Source organism: Hypomesus nipponensis, chromosome 10 (genome assembly GCF_054491055.1).
Source record: "Hypomesus nipponensis isolate SF chromosome 10, ASM5449105v1, whole genome shotgun sequence".
NCBI classification, from domain to species: domain Eukaryota; kingdom Metazoa; phylum Chordata; class Actinopteri; order Osmeriformes; family Osmeridae; genus Hypomesus; species Hypomesus nipponensis.
The window spans coordinates 14,522,880-14,548,345 of NC_140370.1; the positions used below are offsets into that span (position 1 = coordinate 14,522,880).

The following is a 25,466-nucleotide window of genomic DNA, read 5'->3' on the forward strand; positions in this document are numbered from 1 at the left end:
CTGTAATTGACAAGCTTGATTCCATGTGATGATTCAACTGAAAACGCCGGAGTTCCCTATAGTTCAAATTTTCACCCGGGGTTCAGTGACACAGTGGATGAAAAGAGTCCATAAGGTTCTTAGTTAACTGTGATTAATTTTGTATCATATGTAGCATTGTAGTATGCGCTTTTAATTTACGTTTCAGTTACATTTATAATGGGTGAGAACTGTGAACTAAGAAATGCAAGAGCAGAATCACAGCGGCCATTTCTGACCCACACGTTTTCATGTGATTTCAGTTCCTTTCGTTGTCTTTTCTTCCTGTCCCGACGGAGATTTCCTGTGTGCATCTGAGAAATGTATCCCACGGGAAGCGATATGTGATTACAACATGGACTGTGACGATGGTTCTGATGAAGAGTTTTGTGGTGCGTCCGCGTCCCTAATAATGTACATAACATGAAGCATACGATATTTCATATAACCTGTGCTCAAAGCACTGTCCAAATGTATAAGAACCTGCATAAACACGCATCAAGCTACGGCACCGACCGAATTCTTTACATTTGTCTCCTTCAGTCTGTGCTTATGGCAGATTTTAGGTTCGCTTATGTTGGCTTTACGAAGGGTTTACTCCTATTTAGTGTGGTTAAACTAAAGTTTCACTCAACCTCAGGGTCGTGTGACTTTGAGGGTCACTCCTGTGGATGGAATGACGCCAGCAAAGACCTCTACCGATGGAGATTGGAGAGGGCTAACATGACGTCGGTTCCTGGACACGACCACACAACAGGGTCTCCCGGGGGTAAGAAACCTGGAGGCATACATGTAACTGTAGCCTGCCTGTGCACATAATTCACTGTATTTTATGAGTCTATTTCGTGATAATAATTTAATATTTTAATTCTAATATTTTATGATAATAATTGAAAATGTTAATTGTACCTATGAATTGTATCGTATGACTGCTAGTGTGCTTTTGGGATGATAGCACAGTATGTGTTTGTGTCTCAGGTTATGTAATGGGTGTGAATGGAACACAGGAAACAGGCCTTTTTTCCCAAGCCATTTTGGAGTATTATGTTGACCAGCCTGGTGCTCTCGGATGCCAGATAAGGTAACAATAATATGTGCAGCCTGTGTCTCTTGCGTTTCTCCGCACCATTATTCGATATTAGACTATAATTTGAAAATACGTTAGATGAGGAATCAGTAAAATATTAAAGCATTATTCATGAGTTTATCAGCATTTGATGTGTGTTGATGTCATGGATCTGCAACAGGTTCTGGTACCACATCCATGGTGAGAGTACTACAACCTCGCACCTCTATCTGAATATGGTCAGACAGAGGGAGACCAAGGAGCTTGTGAAGATTTCAAAGGTTGGAACGAATGACTGGGAGAATTCCACAGCCTTCCTTGGTAATCAACCGGGTGGTTACAAGGTGCGCATTTCTCCTTTCTTACAGCTTGTGTTCATATTACTGGACTTATGTACAACAAATATCACCAAACAGCATCAAAAACAGCACCCAGAAATGTCTTCCTGCATCTGGTCTCATGTCTCAATCCGTGCTTCTCTCTCTCTCTCTCTCTCTCTCTCTCTCTCTCTCTCTCTCTCTCTCTCCCTCCCTCTCTCTCTCTCTTCCCCTCTCCCTTTCTCTGTCTGTATCTCTCTCTCTCCCCCTCTCTCCCCCCTTCTCTCTGTCTAGCTGGTCTTCTTAACCGAGCCTCCCATAATAGATACCAAAGACGTCATGCTGGATGACATCCTGTTTGAGAGCTGCAGGGAGGGGGACGTGCCTGCAGGTTCGGACATGCTCACCTGTGACTTTGAGAAGGACACCTGTGCATGGTACAGGGACCATACTGCTGCTCTGATGTGGCAGCGCTCCAATAAGAACGGACCAGGATATGACCACACCATTGGCAAAGAAGGTGCAGTTCGCTAACCGCATTTGATGTTTTACGCACTTCAAGCATTAACAACTGTATTTGTCATCCACAACCATATATTTGATGACATTGTTCCTAACTTCCTCCTTGCTCGTGGTAGCTCTCTGAATGTCTTGTCTATTCATCTCAGCTCTCAGAAACTACCGATACTCAGAAAGTCCTCCGTTCAGCTGACCCCGTGTTACTGTTTTTCACAGGTTACTTTATGTTTATCGCTGCCAAGTCGAGCCTCAATGCTTCATCGACTGCTAGGCTTATGAGCTACCCTCAGCAAGCAAGAGGAACCCTCTGTGTCAGTTTCTGGTATCACATTTACGGCACAAGCATCGGTAAGCTCCAATCTCTAAGCTAATACGGTTAGCATCCTGTATCGTGACTCCAGTGGAGTTGAGCTTTTTTTGAGGATTAACTTGAGGGTGGTCCAGTAGCCTATAGTTGCCAGACAGCAGTGAAATGACATACTGGATCTTATTCCTCAGGCTCGCTGAAGTTTATAACCAAACAAGCTGGAGAGCCAGAGTCTGTGGTGTGGATGAGGAGTGGGACTCAGGGCCACAAATGGCGCTTTGCAGATCTCCCCTTTTCTAGTGACACGCCAATACAGGTATTAAACCATTAGATTAAAAGATTGTCCCTTAAAAGGGCTTTTTTTTTCTACATACCATACTGTGCAACAAGTTACAGTATTTAGTCAGTTGCTTCAGCATTGTGCTCTTCTTTTACTTCAGTTATACAGTCCTCGGGGACAATGCAACAACCACAGTACAGGTCACTACTGTGTAGTATAGAAACACATCTGAGGTGTTCAAACATACATGTGGTCTCTGGCAGTTCATTCTGGAGGCTGTGATGGGAGGCAGGAGTGGCAGCATTGCCATAGACGACGTGGAGGTGTACCACAGTGAGAACGCTTCCTGCCCAGCGGAGAGGGAGTGCACTTTCCAGGGCTCTCTCTGCGGACTGCAGCCTGATCTATCTTCAAACTTCCCTTGGAGCAGGACCAGAGGCACCCAGACTGGCAACAGTCCAAGCCCAGACACAGATCACACCCTGGGGACAGAGCTGGGTGAGAGGGGCCCCTGGAGGTCCACCCTGGTCCATATTTAGTCTTAGATACTATGTCATACTATATACTATACCATTCAAAAGTACTTTTGAACTATGTCCTATTTTTTGATCAGGCCGTGAGTATATCATTTCGATATGAGCTTTGTGTGATATGATAAGTGTTCTTTCGTAAACATAATTTCAAAAGTGCCAGGTTAATAAGTTGCAAAGTCTAATGTTAGCCTCTACAGACCTCAATGACAGGCCACTCGGTTCTGTTGTTATCTACAACCAACGCAATCCATGACAATCGACAAACACACACACACACGTTAGTGGTGGAATGTTCTCTCTCTGGTCCCCAGGGTTCTTGTGATGGAATGTTCTCTCTGGTCCCCAGGGTTCTTGTGATGGAATGTTCTCTGTCTGGTCCCCAGGGTTCTTGTGATGGAATGTTCTCTGTCTGGTCCCCAGGGTTCTTGTGATGGAATGTTCTCTCACTGGTCCCCAGGGTTCTTGTGATGGAATGTTCTCTCACTGCTCCCCAGGGTTCTTGTGATGGAATGTTCTCTCTCTGGTCCCCAGGGTTCTACCTGAGCGCCCAGCTCTGGAGGCATCACATCGGGACCAGAGGACGCATGGTGACGGCGGTGAACGAGCCCACGCAACACAGCGGCGAGTGCTGGAGCTTCTGGTACCACATGGAGGGCAGGGCTGAGCTCAGGGTCTATCTCCAGACCCTGGGCAGCCCCAGCGGCCCCCCCAGCCTGCTGTGGAGCAGAGCAGGGGACCAGGGAGAGCACTGGAGACAGGCCAGAGCCACCGTCCTCAGTCCCAACGCCCAGTACCAGGTGGGACTTCACGTTTGGTTCGGTTCAGTACAGTTTGATTATGTTCAGGTCAGGCCAGTTCACTTAAGATCTGTATCGTTATATATAGCTTCCTGCATCACATGCACTAAAACACATCCGATAAAACAACGTTAATTATCCACCAACTAAAAGATAGAGAGGACGTGTTGTCTATGTGTGTTTGAAGGAAACCCATTGACATGGACACGCACACACCGTAACACGATCAGATAGCTTGCATATCCTTGGAGGACTTCAGTGAACTCAAAGCTGGCATGCTGTTCATAGACAGGAACACAATGCTGATAAGCAAGCACCAAACTGCAGATACTGGGAGGACTGACTGTGTCTGACCTCACTGTCTGAGAGCTGTGGGATCAGCAGAGGACAGACTCTCTCTGACATCACTGTCTGAGAGCTGTGGGATTAGCAGAGGACAGACTCTCTCTGACATCACTGTCTGAGAGCTGTGGGATTAGCAGAGGACAGACTTTCTCTGACATCACTGTCTGAGAGCTGTGGGATCAGCAGAGGACAGACTCTCTCTGACATCACTGTCTGAGAGCTGTGGGATCAGCAGAGGACAGGCTGAGCAGTCTTTAAAACGGTCTGTTGATTGACAGGTCATATTTGAGGCTGTGGTTGGGGAGGGCTCCCAGAGAGACATCGCCATCGACGACCTCACTCTCCTGAACGATCCCTGTCCAGAGCAAGGTTAGTGACCTCATTGTGTGTGTGGGAGTGTGTGTGTGTGTGTGTGTGGGGGGGGGGGGGGGGGGGCGTGGGTGTGTTTTTGGAATGTTACAGTGTGTGTGTGTGTGTGTTTGTGTTTGTGTGTGGCGTTCACACAGTACAAAGCCTAGTGTCCCTTGTTGTGTGTCTCTCCTCCAGGGTTCTGTGACTTTGAGATGGACTACTGTGGCTGGGTGAACAGCCCTCCAGCGGGGTCGGGAGTGGACTGGGACTGGCTCTCTGGGGGAGGACGCTTCATGCCCCCAGTGGACCACACCACCAACTCTGCTCTTGGTACCAGAGGCTGACTGGGCTACACACCAAACACACTAGCACTGATTATAAATAGTGGTAGAGCATTCATAGAGTTCGAATTCCCCTCATGCTTCAATGAAGAGTTATATGGTCCCTATCTAGTCATAAAACTTGCTTGTATGGTTTCAACTGTCTGTTTGGTTGTCTGCTGTTCCGGATGTGGATTTCAATTCTGGTTTCTGTGGGTGTGCCCTCCAGGACACTTTGTAATCTTCAGTGCTGGGAGAGAAGGGGGAGAGCAGGCCCTTTTTCAGAGTGAGAGGATGGGGGCCGTGGAGAGAGCATGCCTGGACTTCTGGTACTACATGGAAATGTGGTCGAGCGGTTGTGAGTAATACTGGTTGGGCCTTAGAATAATAATAATAATGTAGTACTAAAGATGGATCACTGAGCAGACACTTTTATCCATAAAAGTCTTACAGAGGGGATTTGAACAAACAACTTCTTGATCTACAATCAAATGCTTTAATGACTGAGCTATAACTATTTCTGGGTTTTATACACCTGTACCAAACATATTCTTCACAGTGGCTGGATAAGAGTGTCTGCTAAATAACTAAATGTGTACAGTAAACTGATTTTATCTTCTGGTTTTTGTATTTCAAATAAAGTGGAGCTGTCGGTGTATGTGAACGAGACAGAGGGACTGCGCTCTGTGTGGAGTGAGTCTGGAGACAAGGGTCGAATATGGCACAGAGCAATGGTAGACTACACGACAACTGGGTCCCACCAGGTGAATGCACAGTCTCTATAGATGAATAAATTAATGAGTGAAAGTATAGATGAATGGAGGAATTCAGAATACATTCCTGGTATTCCTTGTTTTAAACGAAGCCAGTGGTACATATTGTTCTATATTTCTGATTGAATGAGCTACACCAACCTTGACCACTTTGCGGTCCACTTGCATATCACCCCCACATGTTAACGCGGAAGTATCCTTTGCGCGGTCCACAGGTAGGGAATTGCTGGGCAGCATAGTCGGTCAGACATACTGAGCCATGATATGTTTTCACTTTACAGATCGTATTTGAGGCAACCAATCTAAACAAGGACGAAGGTGGCATTGCCGTCGACGATGTCCACATCCTGTTGAATACGTTGTGTGCAGACCTGCTGCCCACCACCCCACCTCCCCCCACCACCCCCGCCCCCACCCCACCTCCCTCTCCCATGGACTGCAATTTTGAACAAGGCAAGGCTCACACGTTGGGTGTGTGTTTTGTGTTGACGCTGAACTTGAAGCTACTAAACACATTCAGCTGTTGGTGTGGCCTTCAAACTTTAATGTGCCCACCCGTGTGTGTGTGTGTGTCTGTGTGTGTGTGTGTGTGTGTCTGTGTGTGTGTGTGTGTGTCTGTGTGTGTGTGTGTGTCTGTGTGTGTCTGTGTGTGTGTGTGTGTGTGTGTCTGTGTGTGTCTGTGTGTTTGTGTGTGTGTGTGTGTGTGTGTGTGTGTGTGTGTCTGTGTGTGTGTGTGTGTGTGTGCGTGTGTGTGTGTGTGTGTGTGTGCATGCTTCAATGACCACCTCTCTGTGTGTATTTGCATGGCACGGTGTCTCGCTCTGCAGGGCTGTGTAGGTGGGTTCAGGAGAGCAGCGATGACGTGGACTGGCTTCTTCACCAGGGAGCCCAGGTGGAAGGGTCCTGGGATGGCCCTCTGTACGACCACACGCTCAGCAACAAGCAAGGTGGTGTCATCAACCAGCATTGGTTGTTTAGAAGAAATCAAACCAAATCAAACCTGCGTGCTTATTCTCTACTTCAAATCATCCCTCGATTACTTCTGTTTCAAATACTTTATTTCTACATGTGGTGGTTGAGTACAGAATGACCACAACAGAATTACAGAATGAATGTCAGTCTGCTTCACAGACCTCGCTGAATTGGCCAGATGGCAACAGCTCTGAATAAAAAAAACTGTATTAAATACTTAAAATGTAAAAAGTATGCATGTGGAGGGAGTCAGATGGCTGAGTGGTTAGGGAATCTGGCTATTAATCAGAAGGTTGCCTGATTCCCGGTCGTAAATGACGCTAAATGACGTTGTGTCCTTGGGCAAGGCACTTCACCCTGCTTGCCTCGGGGGGTATGTCCCTGTACTTACTTCTAGTCGCTCTGGATAAGTATATAAATGACTAAATGTAAATGTCTCATGTACTGTATCCATTCCCCCGGCAGGCTTCTACCTGCTGCTGAATGGGTCAGGGACCAAGGATGGAGAAGCTGCGGTCATCTCCGTTCCTGTGGACGTCCAAACCACGGACGTCTGTGTGGGCTTCTGGTACTACATGTTGGGAGGGTCTGTCTCCAGCCTGGACCTCCTCGTGCAGGCAGTATGTTACCCACCTGTACCACCGTGTGTCGTGCAGGCAGTATGTTACCCACCTGTACCACCGTGTGTCGTGCAGGCAGTATGTTACCCACCTGTACCACCGTGTGTCGTGCAGGCAGTATGTTACCCACCTGTACCACCGTGTGTCGTGCAGGCAGTATGTTACCCACCTGTACCACCGTGTGTCGTGCAGGCAGTATGTTACCCACATGTACCACCGTGTGTCGTGCAGGCAGTATGTTACCCACCTGTACCACCGTGTGTCGTGCAGGCAGTATGTTACCCACCTGTACCACCGTGTGTCGTGCAGGCAGTATGTTACCCACCTGTACCACCGTGTGTCGTGCAGGCAGTATGTTACCCACCTGTACCACCGTGTGTCGTGCAGGCAGTATGTTACCCACCTGTACCACCGTGTGTCGTGCAGGCAGTATGTTACCCACCTGTACCACCGTGTGTCGTGCAGGCAGTATGTTACCCACCTGTACCACCGTGTGTCGGGCAGCTCGTAAGACGCCAGCTGTGTGCTCCAGCAAGGGCGGAGCCATGGAGTCAACATTGGGGGGGGGGGGGGGACGAATCATTTTTTTTAATGATCATTTCGGATAGCGTGCGTGGTTGCCTGTCGTAGCGTAGCGCATTCATATTTTTATATTAATATTTTGGGGGGGAGGTTTTGACCAGATTTGAATATTGGGGGGGGGGTGTCCCCCCCAAAAATTATTATGATAACGGCCTTGTGCTCCAGTAATAGCTTTATCCCCCATTTGATGTCCTGAACTCTGACAGTAACTCCCCAGGTACTCATTGAGGGCATTGCGAAAAGCTCTGTCGAATTCCGTTTATTGGATGCATGTAACACGGTGTCTTTTTGGTTTAGAAATCGTCGAGGGCTGTGGTTTGGACGCGGTCTGGCACGCAGGATTCAGAGTGGGTGAAGGCTCAGGTCACCGTCAGCAACACAGACATTCGAGAGGTCAGTTTTCAAATGACGTCACACAGAGATACCACACCATATCTATTAGACGCACACACTCTCAGTTGCTCGGTCACTAGCACAGTATGCAGACAGTTGTTGAATGATAGTGTTAACTGTCTTTACCAGGTGATGTTTTTGGGCAGAAGAGATACCCGCAGCACTGGGTTTATAGCCATAGATGATCTCACTATGAGGGAGGGGGCCTGTCTGGAGCAAAGTAAGATCATCGCACAGTCTCTCTTTCTCTGTCTCTCTCTCTCTCTCTCTCTCTCTTTTTGACACACACACACACACACATACACACACACACACACAGACACACACACACACACACACTGTCGCTGATGCTGTAGGGCTTTACTGAGTCTCTCCTTGATTCCTTTTAGACCCTTGTGGTTTTGAGAGCTACACCTGGTGTGACTTTGACGTCGACGTGACCCACCGTGGTCGCTGGGGTCGGATTAAGGGGACCACAGACGGCTTGGACCACACCCTCCAGACGGACAGTGGTGAGGGGCTCTGGGGGTCAGCCTGGGGGACAGCAGGACCGTGTCTGCTGGAGAAGGAGAAGATGAGCTTTGGTGATCCATGCGGTCGATCTAAAAAGGCTCATTCTATGGCTCTTGTTCTCAGGGTGGTGATGGGATTGACTATGAATTGATTCCTGAAGACGTAGGTGATTGTTGATATGACTGTGCTGCAGGTTTCTACCTGACGGTGCTGAAGCAGAGTGAAGAGGTGGCTCAGATTCTGACCCCGGAGCTGGACTCCACTACGGAGATGTGCCTGCGCTTCTGGTGAGCTCACGCACGCATGTGCGTCTCCACGCACGCAAACTGACATCGTTTGACTTTTGGCTAATTGGTCTTTACAATGCCTGTTGGCTGTATCGATGGCTTTGTGGCTTCATGCTACCCAAGCAAGACACGGGCCGATACAGTGCTCTGTCCTCGAACCACAGACTGACATACACGCATGCAAACACACAGAGTCACAGATTTATATTTAGATATACTGGCAGAGTATACAGCGGATACACTGGAAGAGTTGAGCCACGCTTGCTTTTAAGCTGGCAGTGTGACGATGACTCAATATGCATTCACAGTCTATATGGACGCATATTGAGTCATATTCGTACCACATTTCACAATGTGTGGCACAAAATGCTTTAGTAAGTAAAACATTTCCAATTAAATTATGAATCATGAGTTCAAGAGAAAAAACACGTGTGTGTGTGCGTGTGCGTGTGCGTGTGTGTGTGTGGTGGGGGGGGGGGGTGTAGGTACTGGTTACCGGCAGGTTCCTCTGATATCCTGTCAGTGCATGTGCTGAGGAGTGGAGACCAGGGTCCTTCTCTGTGGGAGCGCTCTGGAGCGCCCTCTACTGGCTGGGAGGTGGCCGAGCTCACCGTATCCTCCCCAAACAAGTTCAAGGTCGGTTCTGTTCTTCTCATCTACATTCCATCATATCAGAACTCATGCATGGGATTCATACTTAAGGTTTAAACCCTAAAATTGCACCGCCATGTAAGTTTGTTGCATACCTTTATAAAAGTCTTCTCTCTTCCTCTTTCTATCCATCACTTGTCTCTTTCGATAACTCCATCGCTGTCTGTGTCTCACCGTCCTGCCTTCCGTCTCTTCCTGTCTCTCTTCTCTCTCTCCTCTCTGTCCACCCCCCCCCCCCCTCCAGGTGGTGTTCAGAGCCAAGCACGCCCCAGACTCCAACTCCACCGTGCGGCTAGACGACGTGTCCATGAGGGCTGGGGCCTGTGCTGCGGTGGGCAGCTGTGACTTTGAGGCAGGGCAGTGCACCTGGGTCAGCCAGCCCCTGACAGACGGGCACGCCTGGGTCCAGGCTGACGGAAGCTTCCGGGGCCCTCCCACCGACCACACCACCCAGACACCTGAGGGTGAGATGAGGGACTTTATGGAACGACGGTAGAAAGAACCGGAATAATAACAATATCATCGATGATGATAGTGATACTGTTTTGGGGGGATTTATTGAGGCTCGGTTATCCTTGAACGACTCGTGTCTCAGGTTCGGTTGTTTTTGTACGATGTCTTTATCTTGTTCGTGTCAGAAAAAGACATGGATAGATTCCCTTAAGCAGTAAACACCAAAGCAGCACTAATTCGTTTTTCAACTTCAACAAAAGCCACATTCATGCAGGACCACAATTCACCTCACAGTTACGGCTTCATGCTCACCTTCATTGTGATGTGCTCTCGTCCTACAGGCCGGTTCCTACTGAGCCCAGCCCAGCCTCTGGGTCCCACAAGTCGGGCTGTCGTGGTCTCAGAGTGGATCCTGCAGACAGACCCGGCCACCTGTCTCACCTTCTGGTACCACATGAACAACAGGTCCAGACACCTTCCTGTCTCTCTCACGGGGCTGGGTTAGCATGTCAGGTGGCAAATTGTATCACTGTACATCTGTCACGTTAGCATAGACTAGCTCTCTGTTATGCCATGTTTCCGACGTCCATTAGAAATGTCTTGTGATGTTGTCCCTGTGTCCTGCAGTGACTCAGGTGCCCTTTGTGTGTATGTGCGCTCCAAGCCTTTGGAACAGGAGCTGCTATTTGAGAGCAGATCCAGTGGATCTGGCTGGACACAGTTCTCCGACTCCGTGAAGAAAAGTACACCCTTCCAGGTGCAGACAGTCCACTGTCCACACAGAGTTACCATAGCGACGTCATTTCCTCCAGAATCACGTGAACAGACTCGGTTCTTGTCCTCCAGGTGCTGATAGAAGCAGAGTCCACTGACAGAGGATACATTGCTGTGGATGATGTCGTCATGTCACCTGGTTTTTGTCAAGGTAGAATCAGAGACTTATGGTTGTGTGAAACATCCTAGAAACCATGTCAAACGGTGCAAATTGATACTTGTACATACCAGCTTACCAAACCCCCAATGACAGTCCCGTACATGAAAGTCCGCTGGGTGCTGTGTCCTGCAGGAAAGGGAAAGGGAAGTTTCCCAGAATGCACCTTTGAGAATGGGACCTGTGGTTGGGAGGATACCAGTTTGGGCCAGTTTGCCTGGCAGAGGGGCAGGAATGGGACTGCTATCGGCAACACGGGCCCCTCCATGGACCACACCCTGGGCACTAATCTGGGTACGGTAAAACTACAGTTCCCATGATGAAACTCTGGTCTCGTCTGTTCCTTAGACACAGTACTAAACCTCTGGCTAAGATCAGTGACCGTCTGTATATGGAAGGATAGATAACGAATAGGCAGGTGTAAAGATCCACTATAGTAATGGATATGAAAGATGTTTTATACTGATCCAGCTGTTTTATATTGATCTAGTTATCTTCTCTTGGTTTTGTGTGTTTCCTTCAGGCTGGTACATGGTAGTTGAGGCGTCCAGAGGAGAGCACAACAGCTTTGCAGCCTTGCAGAGTCCAGCCATGAAACAGGCCAGCACTAACTGTCTCCTGGAGTTCTACTACCACATGTTTGGCACAGGTATTTTAAAAGGATTTCTGTGTACAGCATGTGGTGTGTGTGTCTGGTGTACCATGTGTGTCTGTGTGTGTCTGGTGTACCATGTGTGTGTGTGTGTCTGGTGTACCATGTGTGTCTATGTGTGTCTGGTGTACCATGTGTGTGTCTGGTGTACCATGTGTGTGTGTGGTGTACCATGTGTGTGCGTGTGTCTGGTGTACCATGTGTGTCTGTGTGTGTCTGGTGTACCATGTGTGTCTGTGTGTGTCTGGTGTACCATGTGTGTGTGTGGTGTACCATGTGTGTGCGTGTGTCTGGTGTACCATGTGTGTCTGTGTGTGTCTGGTGTACCATGTGTGTGCGTGTGTCTGGTGTACCATGTGTGTCTGTGTGTGTCTGGTGTACCATGTGTGTCTGTGTGTGTCTGGTGTACCATGTGTGCGTTCCAACAGGTATCGGGGAGCTGAAAGTGTTCCTTAAGGAAGGTCCCAGGACCACGCCCCTCTGGTGGCTGTCTGGTGACCAGGGGGACGCCTGGGGTCGCGGTGAGGTCGTCGTGGGACGCACCCCTCAGGTCTTCACCGTCCTGTTTGAGGCGACCAGAACCTTCAGCCACCTTGGCGACATCGCCATCGACGACGTCACCTTTCTCAACTGTTCTCTTCCTGGTAGGTGGCAGGCGGTGTAAAGGTCCTACAATTGCAGGAAAATAAGCATGCTACAGTACCAAACATATAACACACAACCTCTCAATATGTTTCCACATTCTTGTAGAACCCCAGGACGTGTGTCCAGAGAGCATGTTCACCTGCTCCAACCGTGTGTGTGTACCCCGGGGCAGAGTGTGTGACTTCAGCGATGACTGCGGGGATGGATCTGATGAGACTCGCTGTGGTAACAAAGTCACACAGGACAGGAAGTGGGAGGGAACATGCTGAGGGTTGATTGCATATCGATAAGCTCTGACTTTCTCTCCCAATCTCTTTCCCTCTCTCTCTCTCTCTCTCTCTCTCTCTCTCTCTCTCTCTGTCTCCTTTCTCTCTGTCTCTGTCTCTCTCTCTCTGTCTCCTCTCTCTCTCTCGGTCTCCTCTGTCTCTCTCTCTCTTTGTCTCCCACTGTCCTCTTGTCTGTATTCAGAGCAGCATGGTGTTCTGGAGCTCTGTAGCTTTGAGCAGGGTCTGTGCTCCTGGGGAGGCAGTGATGTGGATACGCCAGGGGGGGAGTGGGCCCCCCGGAGGGGGGAGGCTGCCTGGCCCCACCACGGGCCCCCCAGGGACCACACCCTGAACACGGCGGCAGGTAGATACACACACACACACAGACAAACACACACAGACAAAGACAACACATATAACTTCCAAATCTGTGAAATTGTGTTCTATGTAGCTATAGAATTTGTCCTGTGACATTCCAGGTCACTTTGCTATCCCTGGGACACATCTGACTCTGAAGGGGCAGACATCAGAATTCCTCTCCAACACTTTGCTGCCCAGCCCCAACTGCACCGTGAGTTTTCCTTAAAAGCGTTTAGTTTCCAACAGGTTAAACATGAATGAAGACACTCGACTGCTCTCTCCCTGCAGCTGAGATTCTACTACTACAGCCAGGACGACGAGTCGGCCAGCCTGACTGTGAGATCACGATGGCAACAGAGCGGGCATGGTGATACTCTGCTCTGGGTCAGAAATTCACCAATGGCAGGCTTCAGCTGGCAAAGGGCAGAGGTCACCTTCTCTTCTTCAGAAAGTAGCAAGGTCAGAAATAAAGACAAGTTTTGACTGGATTACTGACTTGTACTTCCTTGTCCAAGTCTTGTGTGTGTGTGTGTGCTCATGACAAGACCGTTTTCAAGAAATAACATGAATCATGAGGAAAGAAGACATTTCACCTAGATTGTTGTGTGTGTGTGTGTTCAGGTCGTGTTCCAGTATCAGAGAGGAAGTGGTGAGAGAGGTCAGGTTGCTGTGGATGACATCTCCTTCTCCTCTGAGTGCATTGTTGATCCGAACAACACCCCGCTGCCTCAGTCTCCTACTCCTCCCCCCTCCTCTCCCTCCCCCCAGACCACACCCACCATCCCTCCCACTGGGCCCTGCTTGGTGAGTAACCCACACGCTATTGGTGGGATGGACAGCACAACTCTATCATTGTCCAATCATAACGCAATGATCATCTTTTGGGGGGTTTCCAATTCTTTCTGGAAGGCTGAGGACTTTTACTGCTGGCGGAGTCCAAGCGTGGTGTGCGTTTCTGCAAGCAAGCGGTGTAACTTCAATCTAGACTGCCCCCTAGGGGAGGACGAGGAGGGCTGCGGTAAGAACTGCTTCTGGAAACACATTATGGGAATATGACAATGTTCAGCTGTGTCTTAATGTTCAGGGTAGATGACATACAAGAATGTCAACACGACACCAACCAGTGGAGAGAGATCCCTGTGTTGCATCACATCAAGGCACTATGTGTCGTTGGTCCAGCTTCCAATATTGTGTAAAACGCCATTCCTCGCCACTAACCTCTGTTCTACTCCTACAACTGTGCACGTTTAGTCCCTGATTATCCGCTGCCCTCGCTCTACGACGTCGGCTCAGAGAATACGTGTCAAAAGTAGATCCCCTTCTCTTTCAGACGTGTGTGACTTTGAGGAGGGCATGTGTGACTGGTCACAGCTCAGTGACAATAACCAAGACTGGCTGCTCAGCTCTGGTTCCAGCCCCAGCCCTAACACTGGACCTGACTGGGACCACACAACCAACACCCCCAGGGGGCGCTACCTCTTCCTGGCCTCCCCAGCCACTGACCCGCCCAGCCAGGTCGCCCGGATAGCCTCCCCTCTCCTCCCTGCAGGTGACGGCCGCCATTTTGGCTCTGTGTGCTTCACTCGTTTAAATATGCTGGGGTTTATCTATAAGGGCTGGTGCGTTGGAGACCATGCGATTGTTTAGAGTGCGCCTGGGTGTCTTGGTTGTGTGCTGCAGGTAGGGGGGGGTGTCTGCAGCTGTGGTTCCACATGTTTGGCAGAGGCGTGGGAACCCTGAACGTGTACCAGCAGTCCGATGAGGGAAAGCCAGCTGTGCTGCTCTCCCACACAGGGGACCAGGGCCGGCTGTGGAGGTTCACCCAGGCCAAGCTGCAGCTCCCCGGGGAAGCGTACAGGGTGAGTCCCCGGATCAGACGCACCAGCCTGGAGCACACACACACACACACACACAGACACTACCCATGTACCGTTACCCTGTTTTTGGGCCTCTCCGTTCTAGATAGTGGTGGAGGGCGTGACAGGGGACGTCAGCATGGGGACAGGGGAAATGGCCTTGGATGATGTGCAGGTAACCAGCACCCAGTGCCCCCCAGCTGGCCAGTGTGACTTCCAGAGCGGTCTGTGTGGCTGGAGCAACCTGGGGGGGGGTCTGGACCAGGGGGACTGGCTGAGGGGCCGAGGGATGGACCCCCACACGGGCCCCCGCGTGGACCACACCTTCAACTCAACCTTGGGTCAGTAGGACACAAACACTGCAGTGCCAGGATCTGGGTTTGTTGCTGCGGATCAAACCCGTCTGCTGTTGTGTATGAATAAGATGTCAATGTGAAATGTATGTCAGGGTATAGCATGTTGCAGATTCCAAGAAGAGTAAAATATATTTTTCTGATGGTAGTGCTAGTCCTGTGTGTGTGTGTGTGTGTGTGTGTGTGTGTGTGTGTGTGTGTGTGTGTGCATATATGAATTAATATGTTTTCGTATAGACTTGACAAAGTTGAGCACTTGTCAAGATGATGAATTATGGGTTAATGAGACAGATTGTTCTGTGTGTGTGTGTGTGTGTGTGTGTGTGTGTGTGTTCCCAGGCTACTACTTGTACGCCAATGGTTCTGTGGGGGATTGGGGAGATAAAGTCATGCTGTACAGTGAAGTACTCCAGCCCATCACTGGGGGGCGCTGTGTCACATTCTGGTACCACATGCATGGGCCTCACGTAGGAACCCTCAACCTGTACAGGAACAACAAGTACGCACTCTAGAAAGATCCTCAAGACCTTGCACTGTATAGCTCAACATTGTTTGTTTGTGGGCTCCTTGGAGGATTTCTCTAGAAAAGGCCACTTCAACTCAATTTGCTTCGTTTTGTCAATTTTCTTTCTATAATATCTCACCCAGTCTTGATTGCAAATTAGTTATGTTATTAATAGTCATGTTGTTAAATAATCACTAAGGATTATTTTTCTTCTTGATCACTCAGGGAAGTACATGCCAGCGGAGACAGTACAGGGGTTATTCTGTGGACGGAGTCTGGTAACCAGGGAGATGTCTGGCTTGAAGAAAATGTGTTTGTGGACCAAGAAGAGCCATTCTGGGTATCTGCTCTTATACTGTCCTCAACTGAGTTTAGACGACACACATTTGAGATGAAACATTTTCTAGACAGTTTAGCCCTAACAAATAAAGTCACACCTACTTGATGTTTATGCCCACAGTCTGAATGATATCGATGTAGTTCTTTTCCTCTGGACGTAACATTTGACAAGTAGTTGAACAGTACGTGTTTAGCTTTGAAGTAACCCTTATGCCTACTTCCTGTTAGGGCTTAGTTACACCCCATATCCTACTTCCTGTTAGGGCTTAGTTACACCCCATATCCTACTTCCTGTTAGGGCTTAGTTACACCCCATACCCTGTGTACTGTAGTGTCTATGTGACGGTCTGATTGTGTGTCCCCTCCTCGGCCCAGTTTGTGTTTGTGCACCAGAGGGGACGAGAGGCTGGAGGGAACGTGGCCCTGGATGACATCAGCATACGGCAGGGACCCTGTTGGTCCACTGCTTCTCCAGTCACTGACGGTAAAGAAGCCCCCATACTGTCTTCTAATGTGCTGCATACTGGACGCCATTTCTCTGATTGTGCTGGTGTTGTTTGAATGTGCTGGTATTGTATTGGAATATGGCTGTTATTGTGTTTGAATGTGCCCTTATTGTGCTTGATTGTGCTGTTATTGTGTTTTAATGTGCGGCAGATTCTTTGGCAGTGAGTCTGGGAGTGTCTCTCACAGTGCTGGCCCTGGTGATTCTTGTTCTTCTCCTCTTCTACATTCAGAGGAAACGCTTCAGCAGGTACAGGGAGGGTTGGATGCCATTGTTGTTATGTCAACGGTGACTTCTGTCATTGTGATGTTTGGAGTGAAGATGATGAAGGTGATAATGATGATGATGATTACCAAGAGAACTCCTCTCCTTAACAGTGAACCGCAGCTTGTTGGCAACGAAGTAATGAATGAAGATTCTGTTATTGATCTGAATGTCAACAGATTGTATGTAAGTATAATGTCACTAGTCACAGTATAATTTACCCAGTGAACATATTAGATTGTAACAAAAATGAATTTAGAAATTTAATTTTTAGTACTATTATAAGGTTGTGTCTGCCTTCTCAGGTTAACATTGTAAAATAACTCAACTAAATGCCTGTTTTCAGAACTCCAATTTTGGAAGCGAAGTGGACATATAATTCTTCAAACAACACTGCCTTCAAATACACCTCTAATTGGTACATAGAACAATCAAGAACGAGGAGTTCAGTATGTGTATTTGGAAAGCAACTTATTCATCATTTGAAGAATAATATTGGGAAATAATGATATTCATTAACACAATCAAGATTAGTCAGTGATATATTAGTGGGTTCTCTGTGAAGAAACATAATATATCTCTCTTTTGTATATTTGTATTTTAGATTGTTTAGTTTTTCCATTAAATAGACTTGCATCAGTTTTGTTTTGTGTCGAGTTTGTTTTGTATTGGGAGAATGGAGACTTAAGACTTATGAAGAGTTAATTAAGAGGTTAATGGGCCAGCTTGCTAGCCAGGTCAAGGTTTGAGAACTAGGCTACGTCAAGTCTGGACCACATAGACATGGTAGTAAACACTGACTTCCTCAGACTGTTACTGCCAGGCAAGAATGCCTGAGACACACAGGTCAAGGATGCTGAAGGAATGTAGGATGTGACTGGGAGGAGAATAATTCATTCATGTCGTGTAGGAACTGTATGGCTGACGAATTGGCTGTATACTTTTTTTGTGAAAGAATGAAAAAGGAAGAGAGAGAGAGAAAAGACTAAAGGAAAAAGAACGAAAAATATGAAAAGAGATGACAACATTTGGAACAATCAAACAAAAGAACAGGGTATGGGCTGCAATGTTACCTCGGAACACATTGTTGTTACAGATTTTCTGACGTCATTGACATGCCCCCAAATTTAGGCTAGTCCATACACACACGCGCCCGCGGACACACACACACACACACTTAAATACACACTGTGGCTGCATCGATTTCTCAGCCATACGAGACATATCACACTCTCACATAATCCATTGGACTTTTGCAGATATTTTCCAAGCAAGCGAGCACACAGACACACTAGGCCGTAGGCTACAGCAACAGAAATTCTCACGATATGAACCGACGTCACACAAGTTGGTACCGAGCACGCATCAACAACAACAAAGACAACATCCCAACAATGATTCCGTAAAGGAAAAGTAACCACATCGAAATTGAAGTCGTGAAAGAAATGCCTACCTGCACGTTCCAGTACCGAATGGTTCATTAACCGTGAAACAATATTTAAAGCTTGCCGACAGCATGCTTTTCACTCGTGTATGTCACAGACCTACACATCGTTCTACGTGGGTGGGTATAGCGCAAACTCAACGAGAGGGCGCGTAAACTGAACTCTCCAAGCTGACGCACACCCTCCCTCAGCAGGTCAGAGGAGCGTAAACAGAAAAGGATATCGATGTGCTTGGAATGATCCTCCCTCAACAGATGCAAAACTTTGAAAAGGGGAATTGGTAAAGTCGTTGGTTGTTCGCCAATACTGCCGATTGAGTAGGCTATTGGTGACTAGAAAATAGGTTATGTAACAACTAGCATTTTACATTAGTCGTACGTTTAATTGCGGGCTGTTTAATACATTTCCATGTAGTTTGACTAAGTGACAGTTTTTTGGGGGGCTTTTAACGCATGACGTAGCCTAGGTATTGTCATCCTGGGTCTAATTTGACAGTTCACCCGGACGCGGCTTCTCCAGTGATGGGACAGATGTGGACGCTAACAATGGCGAAGACACTCAACTTCCTCACAGGAATATTCATAGTCTGGCTCTGTTTATTAAGCCAGGTTGAGTCGAAGCCTGCTAATGGTGAGTCTTTTCTGGGCTGCATGTGCGTATCTGTGTGTGTTGGGGCAAAATGAAGGGTGTTTATGAAGCCTGTTGGGAAGGATGAGAATGACAGACGCGCCTTCACTATATCAATAGACGCACAAAGACTTTAAGATAACTGGCTGTTCCCAAACGTCTGACACTATGAATTCTCCAGTATCCTGACCATGAAGAGATGCCACCGTCTTCCTTCAACCCTAGAATAAGCTCTCACATGCATAACGAAAACCAAGACGGATCTAAACCGCAGCCTGAATGACGGTGGCGCTCTATCGAAACAGATACACTCAACTCCCTCAAGTAACCGCTAGGACTCGCTTTCGACTCGTTTTCTGTGTCTGCAAGGACACAGTGTGACACTCTCGGAAATGTAAACACTCTTCCGTCCCAGGCCCCGTAGTGTGCCCTGGTCAGTGTGTGTGAAGAATGTGAGGCATGCTTTCACCCTGTGCCGCAAAGAGGAGTCGGCTGGGACCCACTTCTGTCATTGGTAGTGCTGACTGGTGGGGTGATAACATGTTTTTGTCCACTGAAGGAGGTTCGGAGGGTTGTTTTTGTCACACACACACACACACATTGATGATGGAGATCACAGAGTACTGGTGTAGATACTCAGGATTTTCCTGATATTGTTTTAACAACACATTGAGACTCATGTGCTGTCACTGTAGCCCCGTAACTTCCTCTATTCACCGCGATTTAAAAACAGAAAGGCAGGATTTTGATATTAACAGTTGACCCTTCTTCTCTCCTCAGGGGTGTACTATGTAAACGTCCTGGGCATGCCCTCTCCAGACGAGAGAGTCCCTGTCAACACGTTGTCAACCAGACGCAGGTGGCGGAGGTTTGTGTCCAATCCCAAGCCTGTGGTCCCCAACTGGATCAATGACAAGAGAGGACACTACCGCGATCAGGATGGGGCGGAGCCAGACCCTGACCTGCTGACTGAGGCAGGGCACGACAACAGCACCAAAATAGAAGTAAACAGAAAACTCACATTGACCAAACCTTCACCGACTTCAAACTAAGGGGACTACTTGAGGGGAGGGTGTACATTTACATTTAGTCATTTAGCAGACGCTCTTATCCAGAGAGACTTACAGTAAGTACAGGGACATTCCCCCCGAGGCAAGTAGGGTGAAGTGCCTTGCCCAAGGACACAACGTCATTTGGCACAGCCGAGAATTGAACTGGAAACCTTCTGATTACTAGCCCGACTCCCTAACCGCTCAGCCATCTGACCCCTGTGTACATCAGTGGTAGAGCATTCGTCTGCAAATCAAGAGGTTGCAGGTCCAAATTCCACTCACTCCCCCCCGCCCTGCCCGCCCCAACTATATGTCTCTGAGGATAAAAGCATCAGCTAAACACACAACACCCAGACACAGTGAGCAGTGTGCAGATGTAGCTTCAGTGTTTGTGTTCATCCCAGGACATGGACCACAGCTACTACACGTCCAAGATCTACAGCCCTGGAGACGCGGCGGGCAGGGAGCTGTGGGTGGACGTGGAGGACATGGACCAGGGCAGAGAGAAGGTCCACGGCGTGCTGTCCAGCACACACAGACAGACAGCGGTACGGGCCCTGCACTGCATCCTGGGAAGGGGGAGCCCAGCGGGGAGGAGGGGTTTAGATGACCCTGTGGTACCTTTATACTGGAATACTGTTTAATACTCCATATGTGTTCACTTTTTTTGTTTGTTGCTGTGTCTTTGCTTTTCTTATAGAACAACGCTGTTCTACGTTATCGTAACTTCCTAATGTTGAATTTCTTTTTGTGTTTTTATTTTTCAGAAAGTGAAGCTGTCCTTCGATTTTCCTTTCTATGGACACATACTACGAGAAATCACAGTGGCAACTGGAGGTTAGGATGCCTCATGAACTAAGCTTTTGTGGACATGCTTTTATTCTGAAAAGAGTAAGATGAGACGTGGTTTGAGGTGCTCTCCTCATGAAATGGATTCCTCTACAGGTTTCATCTATACTGGTGATGTCATCCACAAAATGCTGACCGCCACACAGTACATTGCCCCCCTCATGGCTAACTTTGACCCCAGCCTCTCAACCAACTCCACCGTCTTCTACCTTGACAACGGTAAAAGACCCTGACCCCTACAGTACAGCTGTGACCCCTGACCTTTACAGTACAGCTGTGACCCCTGACCTTTACAGTACAGCTGTGACCCCTGACTCCTACAGTACAGCTGTGACCCCTGACCTTTACAGTACAGCTGTGACCCCTGACCCCTACAGTACAGCTGTGACCCCTGACCTTTACAGTACAGCTGTGACCCCTGACCTTTACAGTACAGCTGTGACCCCAAGGGATACAGAGAGTGAGAAAAAGAAAGCTTTCAATGTCTTTTTGACTGAAGAAATAGGGCTGTGTGTGTGTGTGTGTGTGTGTGCACGCTAGGCACAGCGCTGGTGGTGCAGTGGGACCGTGTTCACCTCCAGGATGGTTTCAGCCTCGGGACCTTCACCTTCCAGACCACTCTCCACCAGGATGGCAGAATCATCTTTGCCTACAGAGAGGTGACACGATCCCTTCTTTCCACCTCTTTAACCCCCTTTTAGACACAACACATCGCAACACAAATACGACAGCAAACATGATCTGATTGACCAATTGCATATCTGATCCAACTCGTAGTACTCTTGTCCTCATCAGAATATACGTTGCATTCTGTCCAGTTTAGCCCCAGCGATAAATGAAATCCTCCTCTCATCGTTTGTAGGTTCCCATAGACATCAGTGGAATCAGTGCTGTGAATCACCCGGTCAAGGTGGGCCTGTCAGATGCCTTTGTGGTGCTCCATGAGATCGAGCAGCTCCCTAGTGAGTCCCAGGTCCCACAGCCCTGACCTCTCACGGTCTGAGACTGTGTGAAGCTGTGTGAAGCTGTATGAGGCTGTGTGGCTGTGTGAGGCTATGTGAGGCTGTTTGAGGCTGGGTGAGACTGGGTGAGACTGTGTGAGGCTAGATAAGGCTGTGTGAGGCTAGATAAGGCTGTGTGAGGCTATGTGAGGCTGTTTGAGGCTGGGTGAGACTGGGTGAGACTGTGTGAGGCTAGATAAGGCTGTGTGAGGCTATGTGAGGCTGTTTGAGGCTGGGTGAGACTGGGTGAGACTGTGTGAGGCTAGATAAGGCTGTGTGAGGCTATGTGAGGCTGTTTGAGGCTAGATAAGACTGTGTGAGGCTGTGTGAAGCTGTATGAAGCTGTATGAGGCTGTGTGGCTGTGTGAGGCTATGTGAGGCTGTTTGAGGCTGGATAAGGCTGTGTGAGGCTGTATGAGGCTGGGTGAGACTGTGTGAGACTGTGTGAGACTGGGTGAGACTGTGTGAGGCTAGATAAGGCTGTGTGAGGCTATGTGAGGCTGTTTGAGGCTAGATAAGACTGTGTGAGGCTGTATGAGGCTGTGTGAGGCTGTGTGCACGTGAGTCTGTGGAGGGAGTGATCTGACATGTCCATCTGTGTCCTGCTCCAGATGTTCGCAGAAGAACCATCTACGAGTATCACAAAGTAGACATCCTCAAGTCCAAGATCTCCAACTCTACTGCAGTGGAGATGCTGCCTCACCCCAGTACGTCAGACTCCACAGATCTGGATATCTATGTGAAATAGTATTTCATATTTTTTTGCCTTTATATTTTTGAAAAACTTTCTGTAGTGACTTGAAAAAAGCATTATGCTAAACCTATTATTAAGATCTTGTTCTGTCAAATTCTACTTTTTTCTCAGCCTGTCTCCAGTTCTCAAGCTGTGGTTCGTGCCTTACATCTCAGATTGGTTTTAACTGCTCCTGGTGTCACCGCCTACAGAGGTACTGACAGTATTGGGAAAAGACCCTGACTTGCTGGTATTTTCACTGTTGAGACTCATTTCCTTTCAGACTGTCGCCCAGAGAGTTGCATGGTTGCTTGGCATCTCCTCTCTGTGTTGGTTCTATGTCTGTCACCAGCTTGTGGTTTAGATGTACTCATGAAAGGATGTGTTTGTCAGATGCTCCAGTGGGTTTGACAGGAACCGCCAGGAGTGGGTGGACCAGGGCTGTCTGGAGGAGGTAACCACACACACGCTGACCTGACCACATCACCCACACTTAATCATTCCAAAGATTTGAAAGGGATTTTTTGTTTTTGTTCAAACACCTTCTCGGGTTGTTGCAGAGAAAGAACCAGATCTGTGTCCAGGCGGTGAACATAACACTCAGCGCATCTCATAGCCTCGCCATGACAACCACTCCCGTTGCCACCACAACGGTGGAGCAACGGACCACAACCTCTGTCCCCGTGACAACGATTGCCACCACTACCACCACTGCTAGAATCACAACCACTTCAACGTCTTCTTCTCCTCCCCCCTTCACCAGCAGTCCTACAAAGGGTAGGTACCATGGTTTTTTGAAGTGCAGAATGTGAGCGCTTGTTGTACGGAAGTATCTGAGGTGTGGTTTTAATAGAGCTCCAAAGCATGCTGGGAGTGAGAGAGGGAAAAGTTCAGCAGATATTTCCCAGCCAACTGTCAGGTCATAGCACAGCTTATACACGAAATAACACACTATAACACATTATACTAATAATAACATTCTGTCCTCATTCATCTAACCAGTGCATGTTGTCTCTCGATATAAGAAATAAATGTCATGATGTTTTCTTCACCACTGCCATGATCTAAACAAATAATAATCTCTCCATTTGTTTCAGACGAAACAAAGCTTTCCCCGCACACACCAGAGGAACTACGTACGTAACAGATTCCCCAGAAATGTCTGGTTGTTCATGTAGTTGTATAGTTTTTTGTGTAGTTAGCAGAGGTGGTTTTGTAACTTCATCTACTTTTAACATACTGCATATCTGTCAGAAGGTAACCATAGTACATAACTATAATAGTCAAACTCATTGTCATCCCTGTAAAGAGTTTTGTAATGACTTAAATATAGTTGATCTTGTTTTGATTAAAACTGCCTACCATGCAGCTACCGTGCAGAATGAGGAGGAGAAAGAGGAGGACAAAGAGGAGGAGTTAGAGGAGAAAGAGGAGGAGAGCGCGGAGAGCGCGGAGGAGCAGAGTGACGTCAGGTTACAAACTGGTCTCCTGGTGGGCATCGTCTTGGTAATAGTTGCCATGGCAGCGGCCGTCCTCATGACCGTGTACATGTATAACCACCCCACTTCCACCATCAGCCTCTTCTTCATAGAGGTGAGGGCCGCCTCACTGTTCTAAGACTTATTTACAAACCCAATCCATCCATCCATTCACTCATGCGTGCATCCATTCATCCATTCATCCACCCCTTCGTTCCTCAGAGGAGACCCACCCGCTGGCCGGTGATGAAGTTCCGTCGGGGGTCTGGGAACCCCTCGTATGCAGAGGTGGAGGCTGTGGGGCAGGAGGTGGAGGCCGTGGGGCAGGAGAAGGGCAGCATGGTGGTCATCGACCCCAGACAGGCCTTCATCATAACAGACCGCCGAGAGAGCTACACCTTGACTGACCACAGGGACGGCTTCATTGTCCCCGACCAGAGGGAGTGTTTCCTGGTTACCGACCAGTGCTGACAGCAACAGGAACTACAGTTCCCAAGAGGCTCTGTGGTAAATAGAACTGGTGCACTACGTTACAAAAATAACTGGATGCAAACTAAGATGATTGACACAGAACATTTATACAGCATAGCAGGATGACTTTGGGATTAAACATTCAGATGGGGAAAATCTGAATATAACTGTGATTTTTTTAACTTTCATCTAAAAGATGCCACACGGACAATTAACATACCATATAAAATGTCAGCTTGGGTCCCCGTTGAAGCTTAACCATCACTCTAAACCACCCAGTTTAGACACTACCTCATCCTCAGTTTGATGGTCCTCATTTGAATCAATCGTCCCCTATCTGGGCTCCTGCTTGTCCGTCTTCGAAGCCTTCACAGGACAGTTTGTCATGTAGATCTCGGTGACTGACTTGTGTGCAAATCTGCTTTTATATGCTGGAATTTAATCAACAGATGTGTGTAATGATCCACAGGGCTTCTTATTATAAGTTAATAACGCCAAATAAATCAAAATTAACTTTTAACTTTAAATGTTTTACATTTTAATTAATCTTAAAATAAACTTTCAATAAAAACTGCTCTTGGGTCTCACGGTGATGAAGTTCTCACTCTACGTCGACCCCATGATGCCTGGCAAACAGTATTTACCCACAATTCTTAAGCTCACGTCCAAGGATGAATGAGGCCTTCTTCTGTGTAAAAGAATGTCAAACAAGGGTGCCATTTCCTATGCCTAACAAACCTCAGCATGCTTTAAGATCTTAAATCTATTTTACCTTCAAGGTTAAGAGTTTGACATAGTCCTCAGTCATTTTGTTTTACTCATACTTAAGGAAGCAATTTTATACCAACACTTGTTAACGAAAGTAACACCTTTACAAACATTTTTGATGATTCTTTGCAGCAAAGTGATTGACAGAAGATGTTCCAGAATTAAAGTGTTTTATTGTTATCCATTTACACATGAGACATAAAATGTATTTTCATTTCGAGACTTTCTAAATACCTAAAAATACCATTTAAATGTTTTTTTCATAGATG

General features: G+C 47.8%; 2 protein-coding genes across 3 annotated transcripts; both read left to right on the forward strand.

Moving 5' to 3' along the window:
• Positions 1-277: 277 nt before the first annotated feature.
• LOC146271904 (MAM and LDL-receptor class A domain-containing protein 1) lies at positions 278-17,307 on the forward strand (the record flags this gene model as incomplete). Its single annotated transcript, XM_084707635.1, has 43 exons — positions 278-410; positions 659-787; positions 997-1,099; positions 1,266-1,428; positions 1,696-1,921; positions 2,137-2,268; positions 2,419-2,543; positions 2,771-3,005; positions 3,572-3,837; positions 4,461-4,551; positions 4,729-4,863; positions 5,083-5,211; positions 5,496-5,617; positions 5,908-6,079; positions 6,454-6,573; positions 7,064-7,218; positions 8,098-8,193; positions 8,323-8,413; positions 8,583-8,705; positions 8,900-8,993; positions 9,479-9,629; positions 9,889-10,108; positions 10,439-10,562; positions 10,725-10,854; positions 10,944-11,041; positions 11,180-11,322; positions 11,552-11,677; positions 12,109-12,324; positions 12,431-12,550; positions 12,794-12,955; positions 13,071-13,162; positions 13,240-13,410; positions 13,573-13,755; positions 13,861-13,969; positions 14,282-14,500; positions 14,632-14,810; positions 14,914-15,148; positions 15,500-15,659; positions 15,891-16,005; positions 16,380-16,488; positions 16,662-16,758; positions 16,887-16,959; positions 17,120-17,307. Coding segments are annotated over 43 exons (6,105 nt in total), but the record flags the coding sequence as incomplete, so codon positions are not given.
• A 633-nt stretch (positions 17,308-17,940) lies between these two features.
• plxdc2a (plexin domain containing 2a) lies at positions 17,941-25,399 on the forward strand. Of its 2 annotated transcripts, XM_084708066.1 has the most exons (15): positions 17,941-18,498; positions 18,714-18,848; positions 19,626-19,849; positions 20,302-20,445; positions 20,665-20,734; positions 20,843-20,965; positions 21,287-21,405; positions 21,609-21,708; positions 22,359-22,454; positions 22,613-22,694; positions 22,874-22,934; positions 23,041-23,257; positions 23,578-23,616; positions 23,850-24,073; positions 24,181-25,399. In XM_084708066.1, exons 2-15 carry the CDS (start codon positions 18,740-18,742, stop codon positions 24,427-24,429), a joined length of 1,857 nt encoding a protein of 618 aa, XP_084564192.1. In that variant the 5' UTR covers positions 17,941-18,498; positions 18,714-18,739; the 3' UTR covers positions 24,430-25,399. The 2 variants fall into 2 exon arrangements, with proteins under 2 accessions (XP_084564192.1, XP_084564191.1); XM_084708065.1 differs by having other exon boundaries at positions 17,941-18,848.
• Positions 25,400-25,466: the final 67 nt, after the last annotated feature.

Bases quoted from the DNA above. Each gene is read 5' to 3' on its own strand.
- plxdc2a (XM_084708065.1), top strand. From the start codon at position 18,740: ATGGGACAGATGTGGACGCTAACAATGGCGAAGACACTCAACTTCCTC. The intron at 20,446-20,664 runs GTACGGGCCCTG...TTTATTTTTCAG, and splicing joins GCACACACAGACAGACAGCG to AAAGTGAAGCTGTCCTTCGA. The intron at 23,258-23,577 runs GTAGGTACCATG...CATTTGTTTCAG, and splicing joins CACCAGCAGTCCTACAAAGG to ACGAAACAAAGCTTTCCCCG.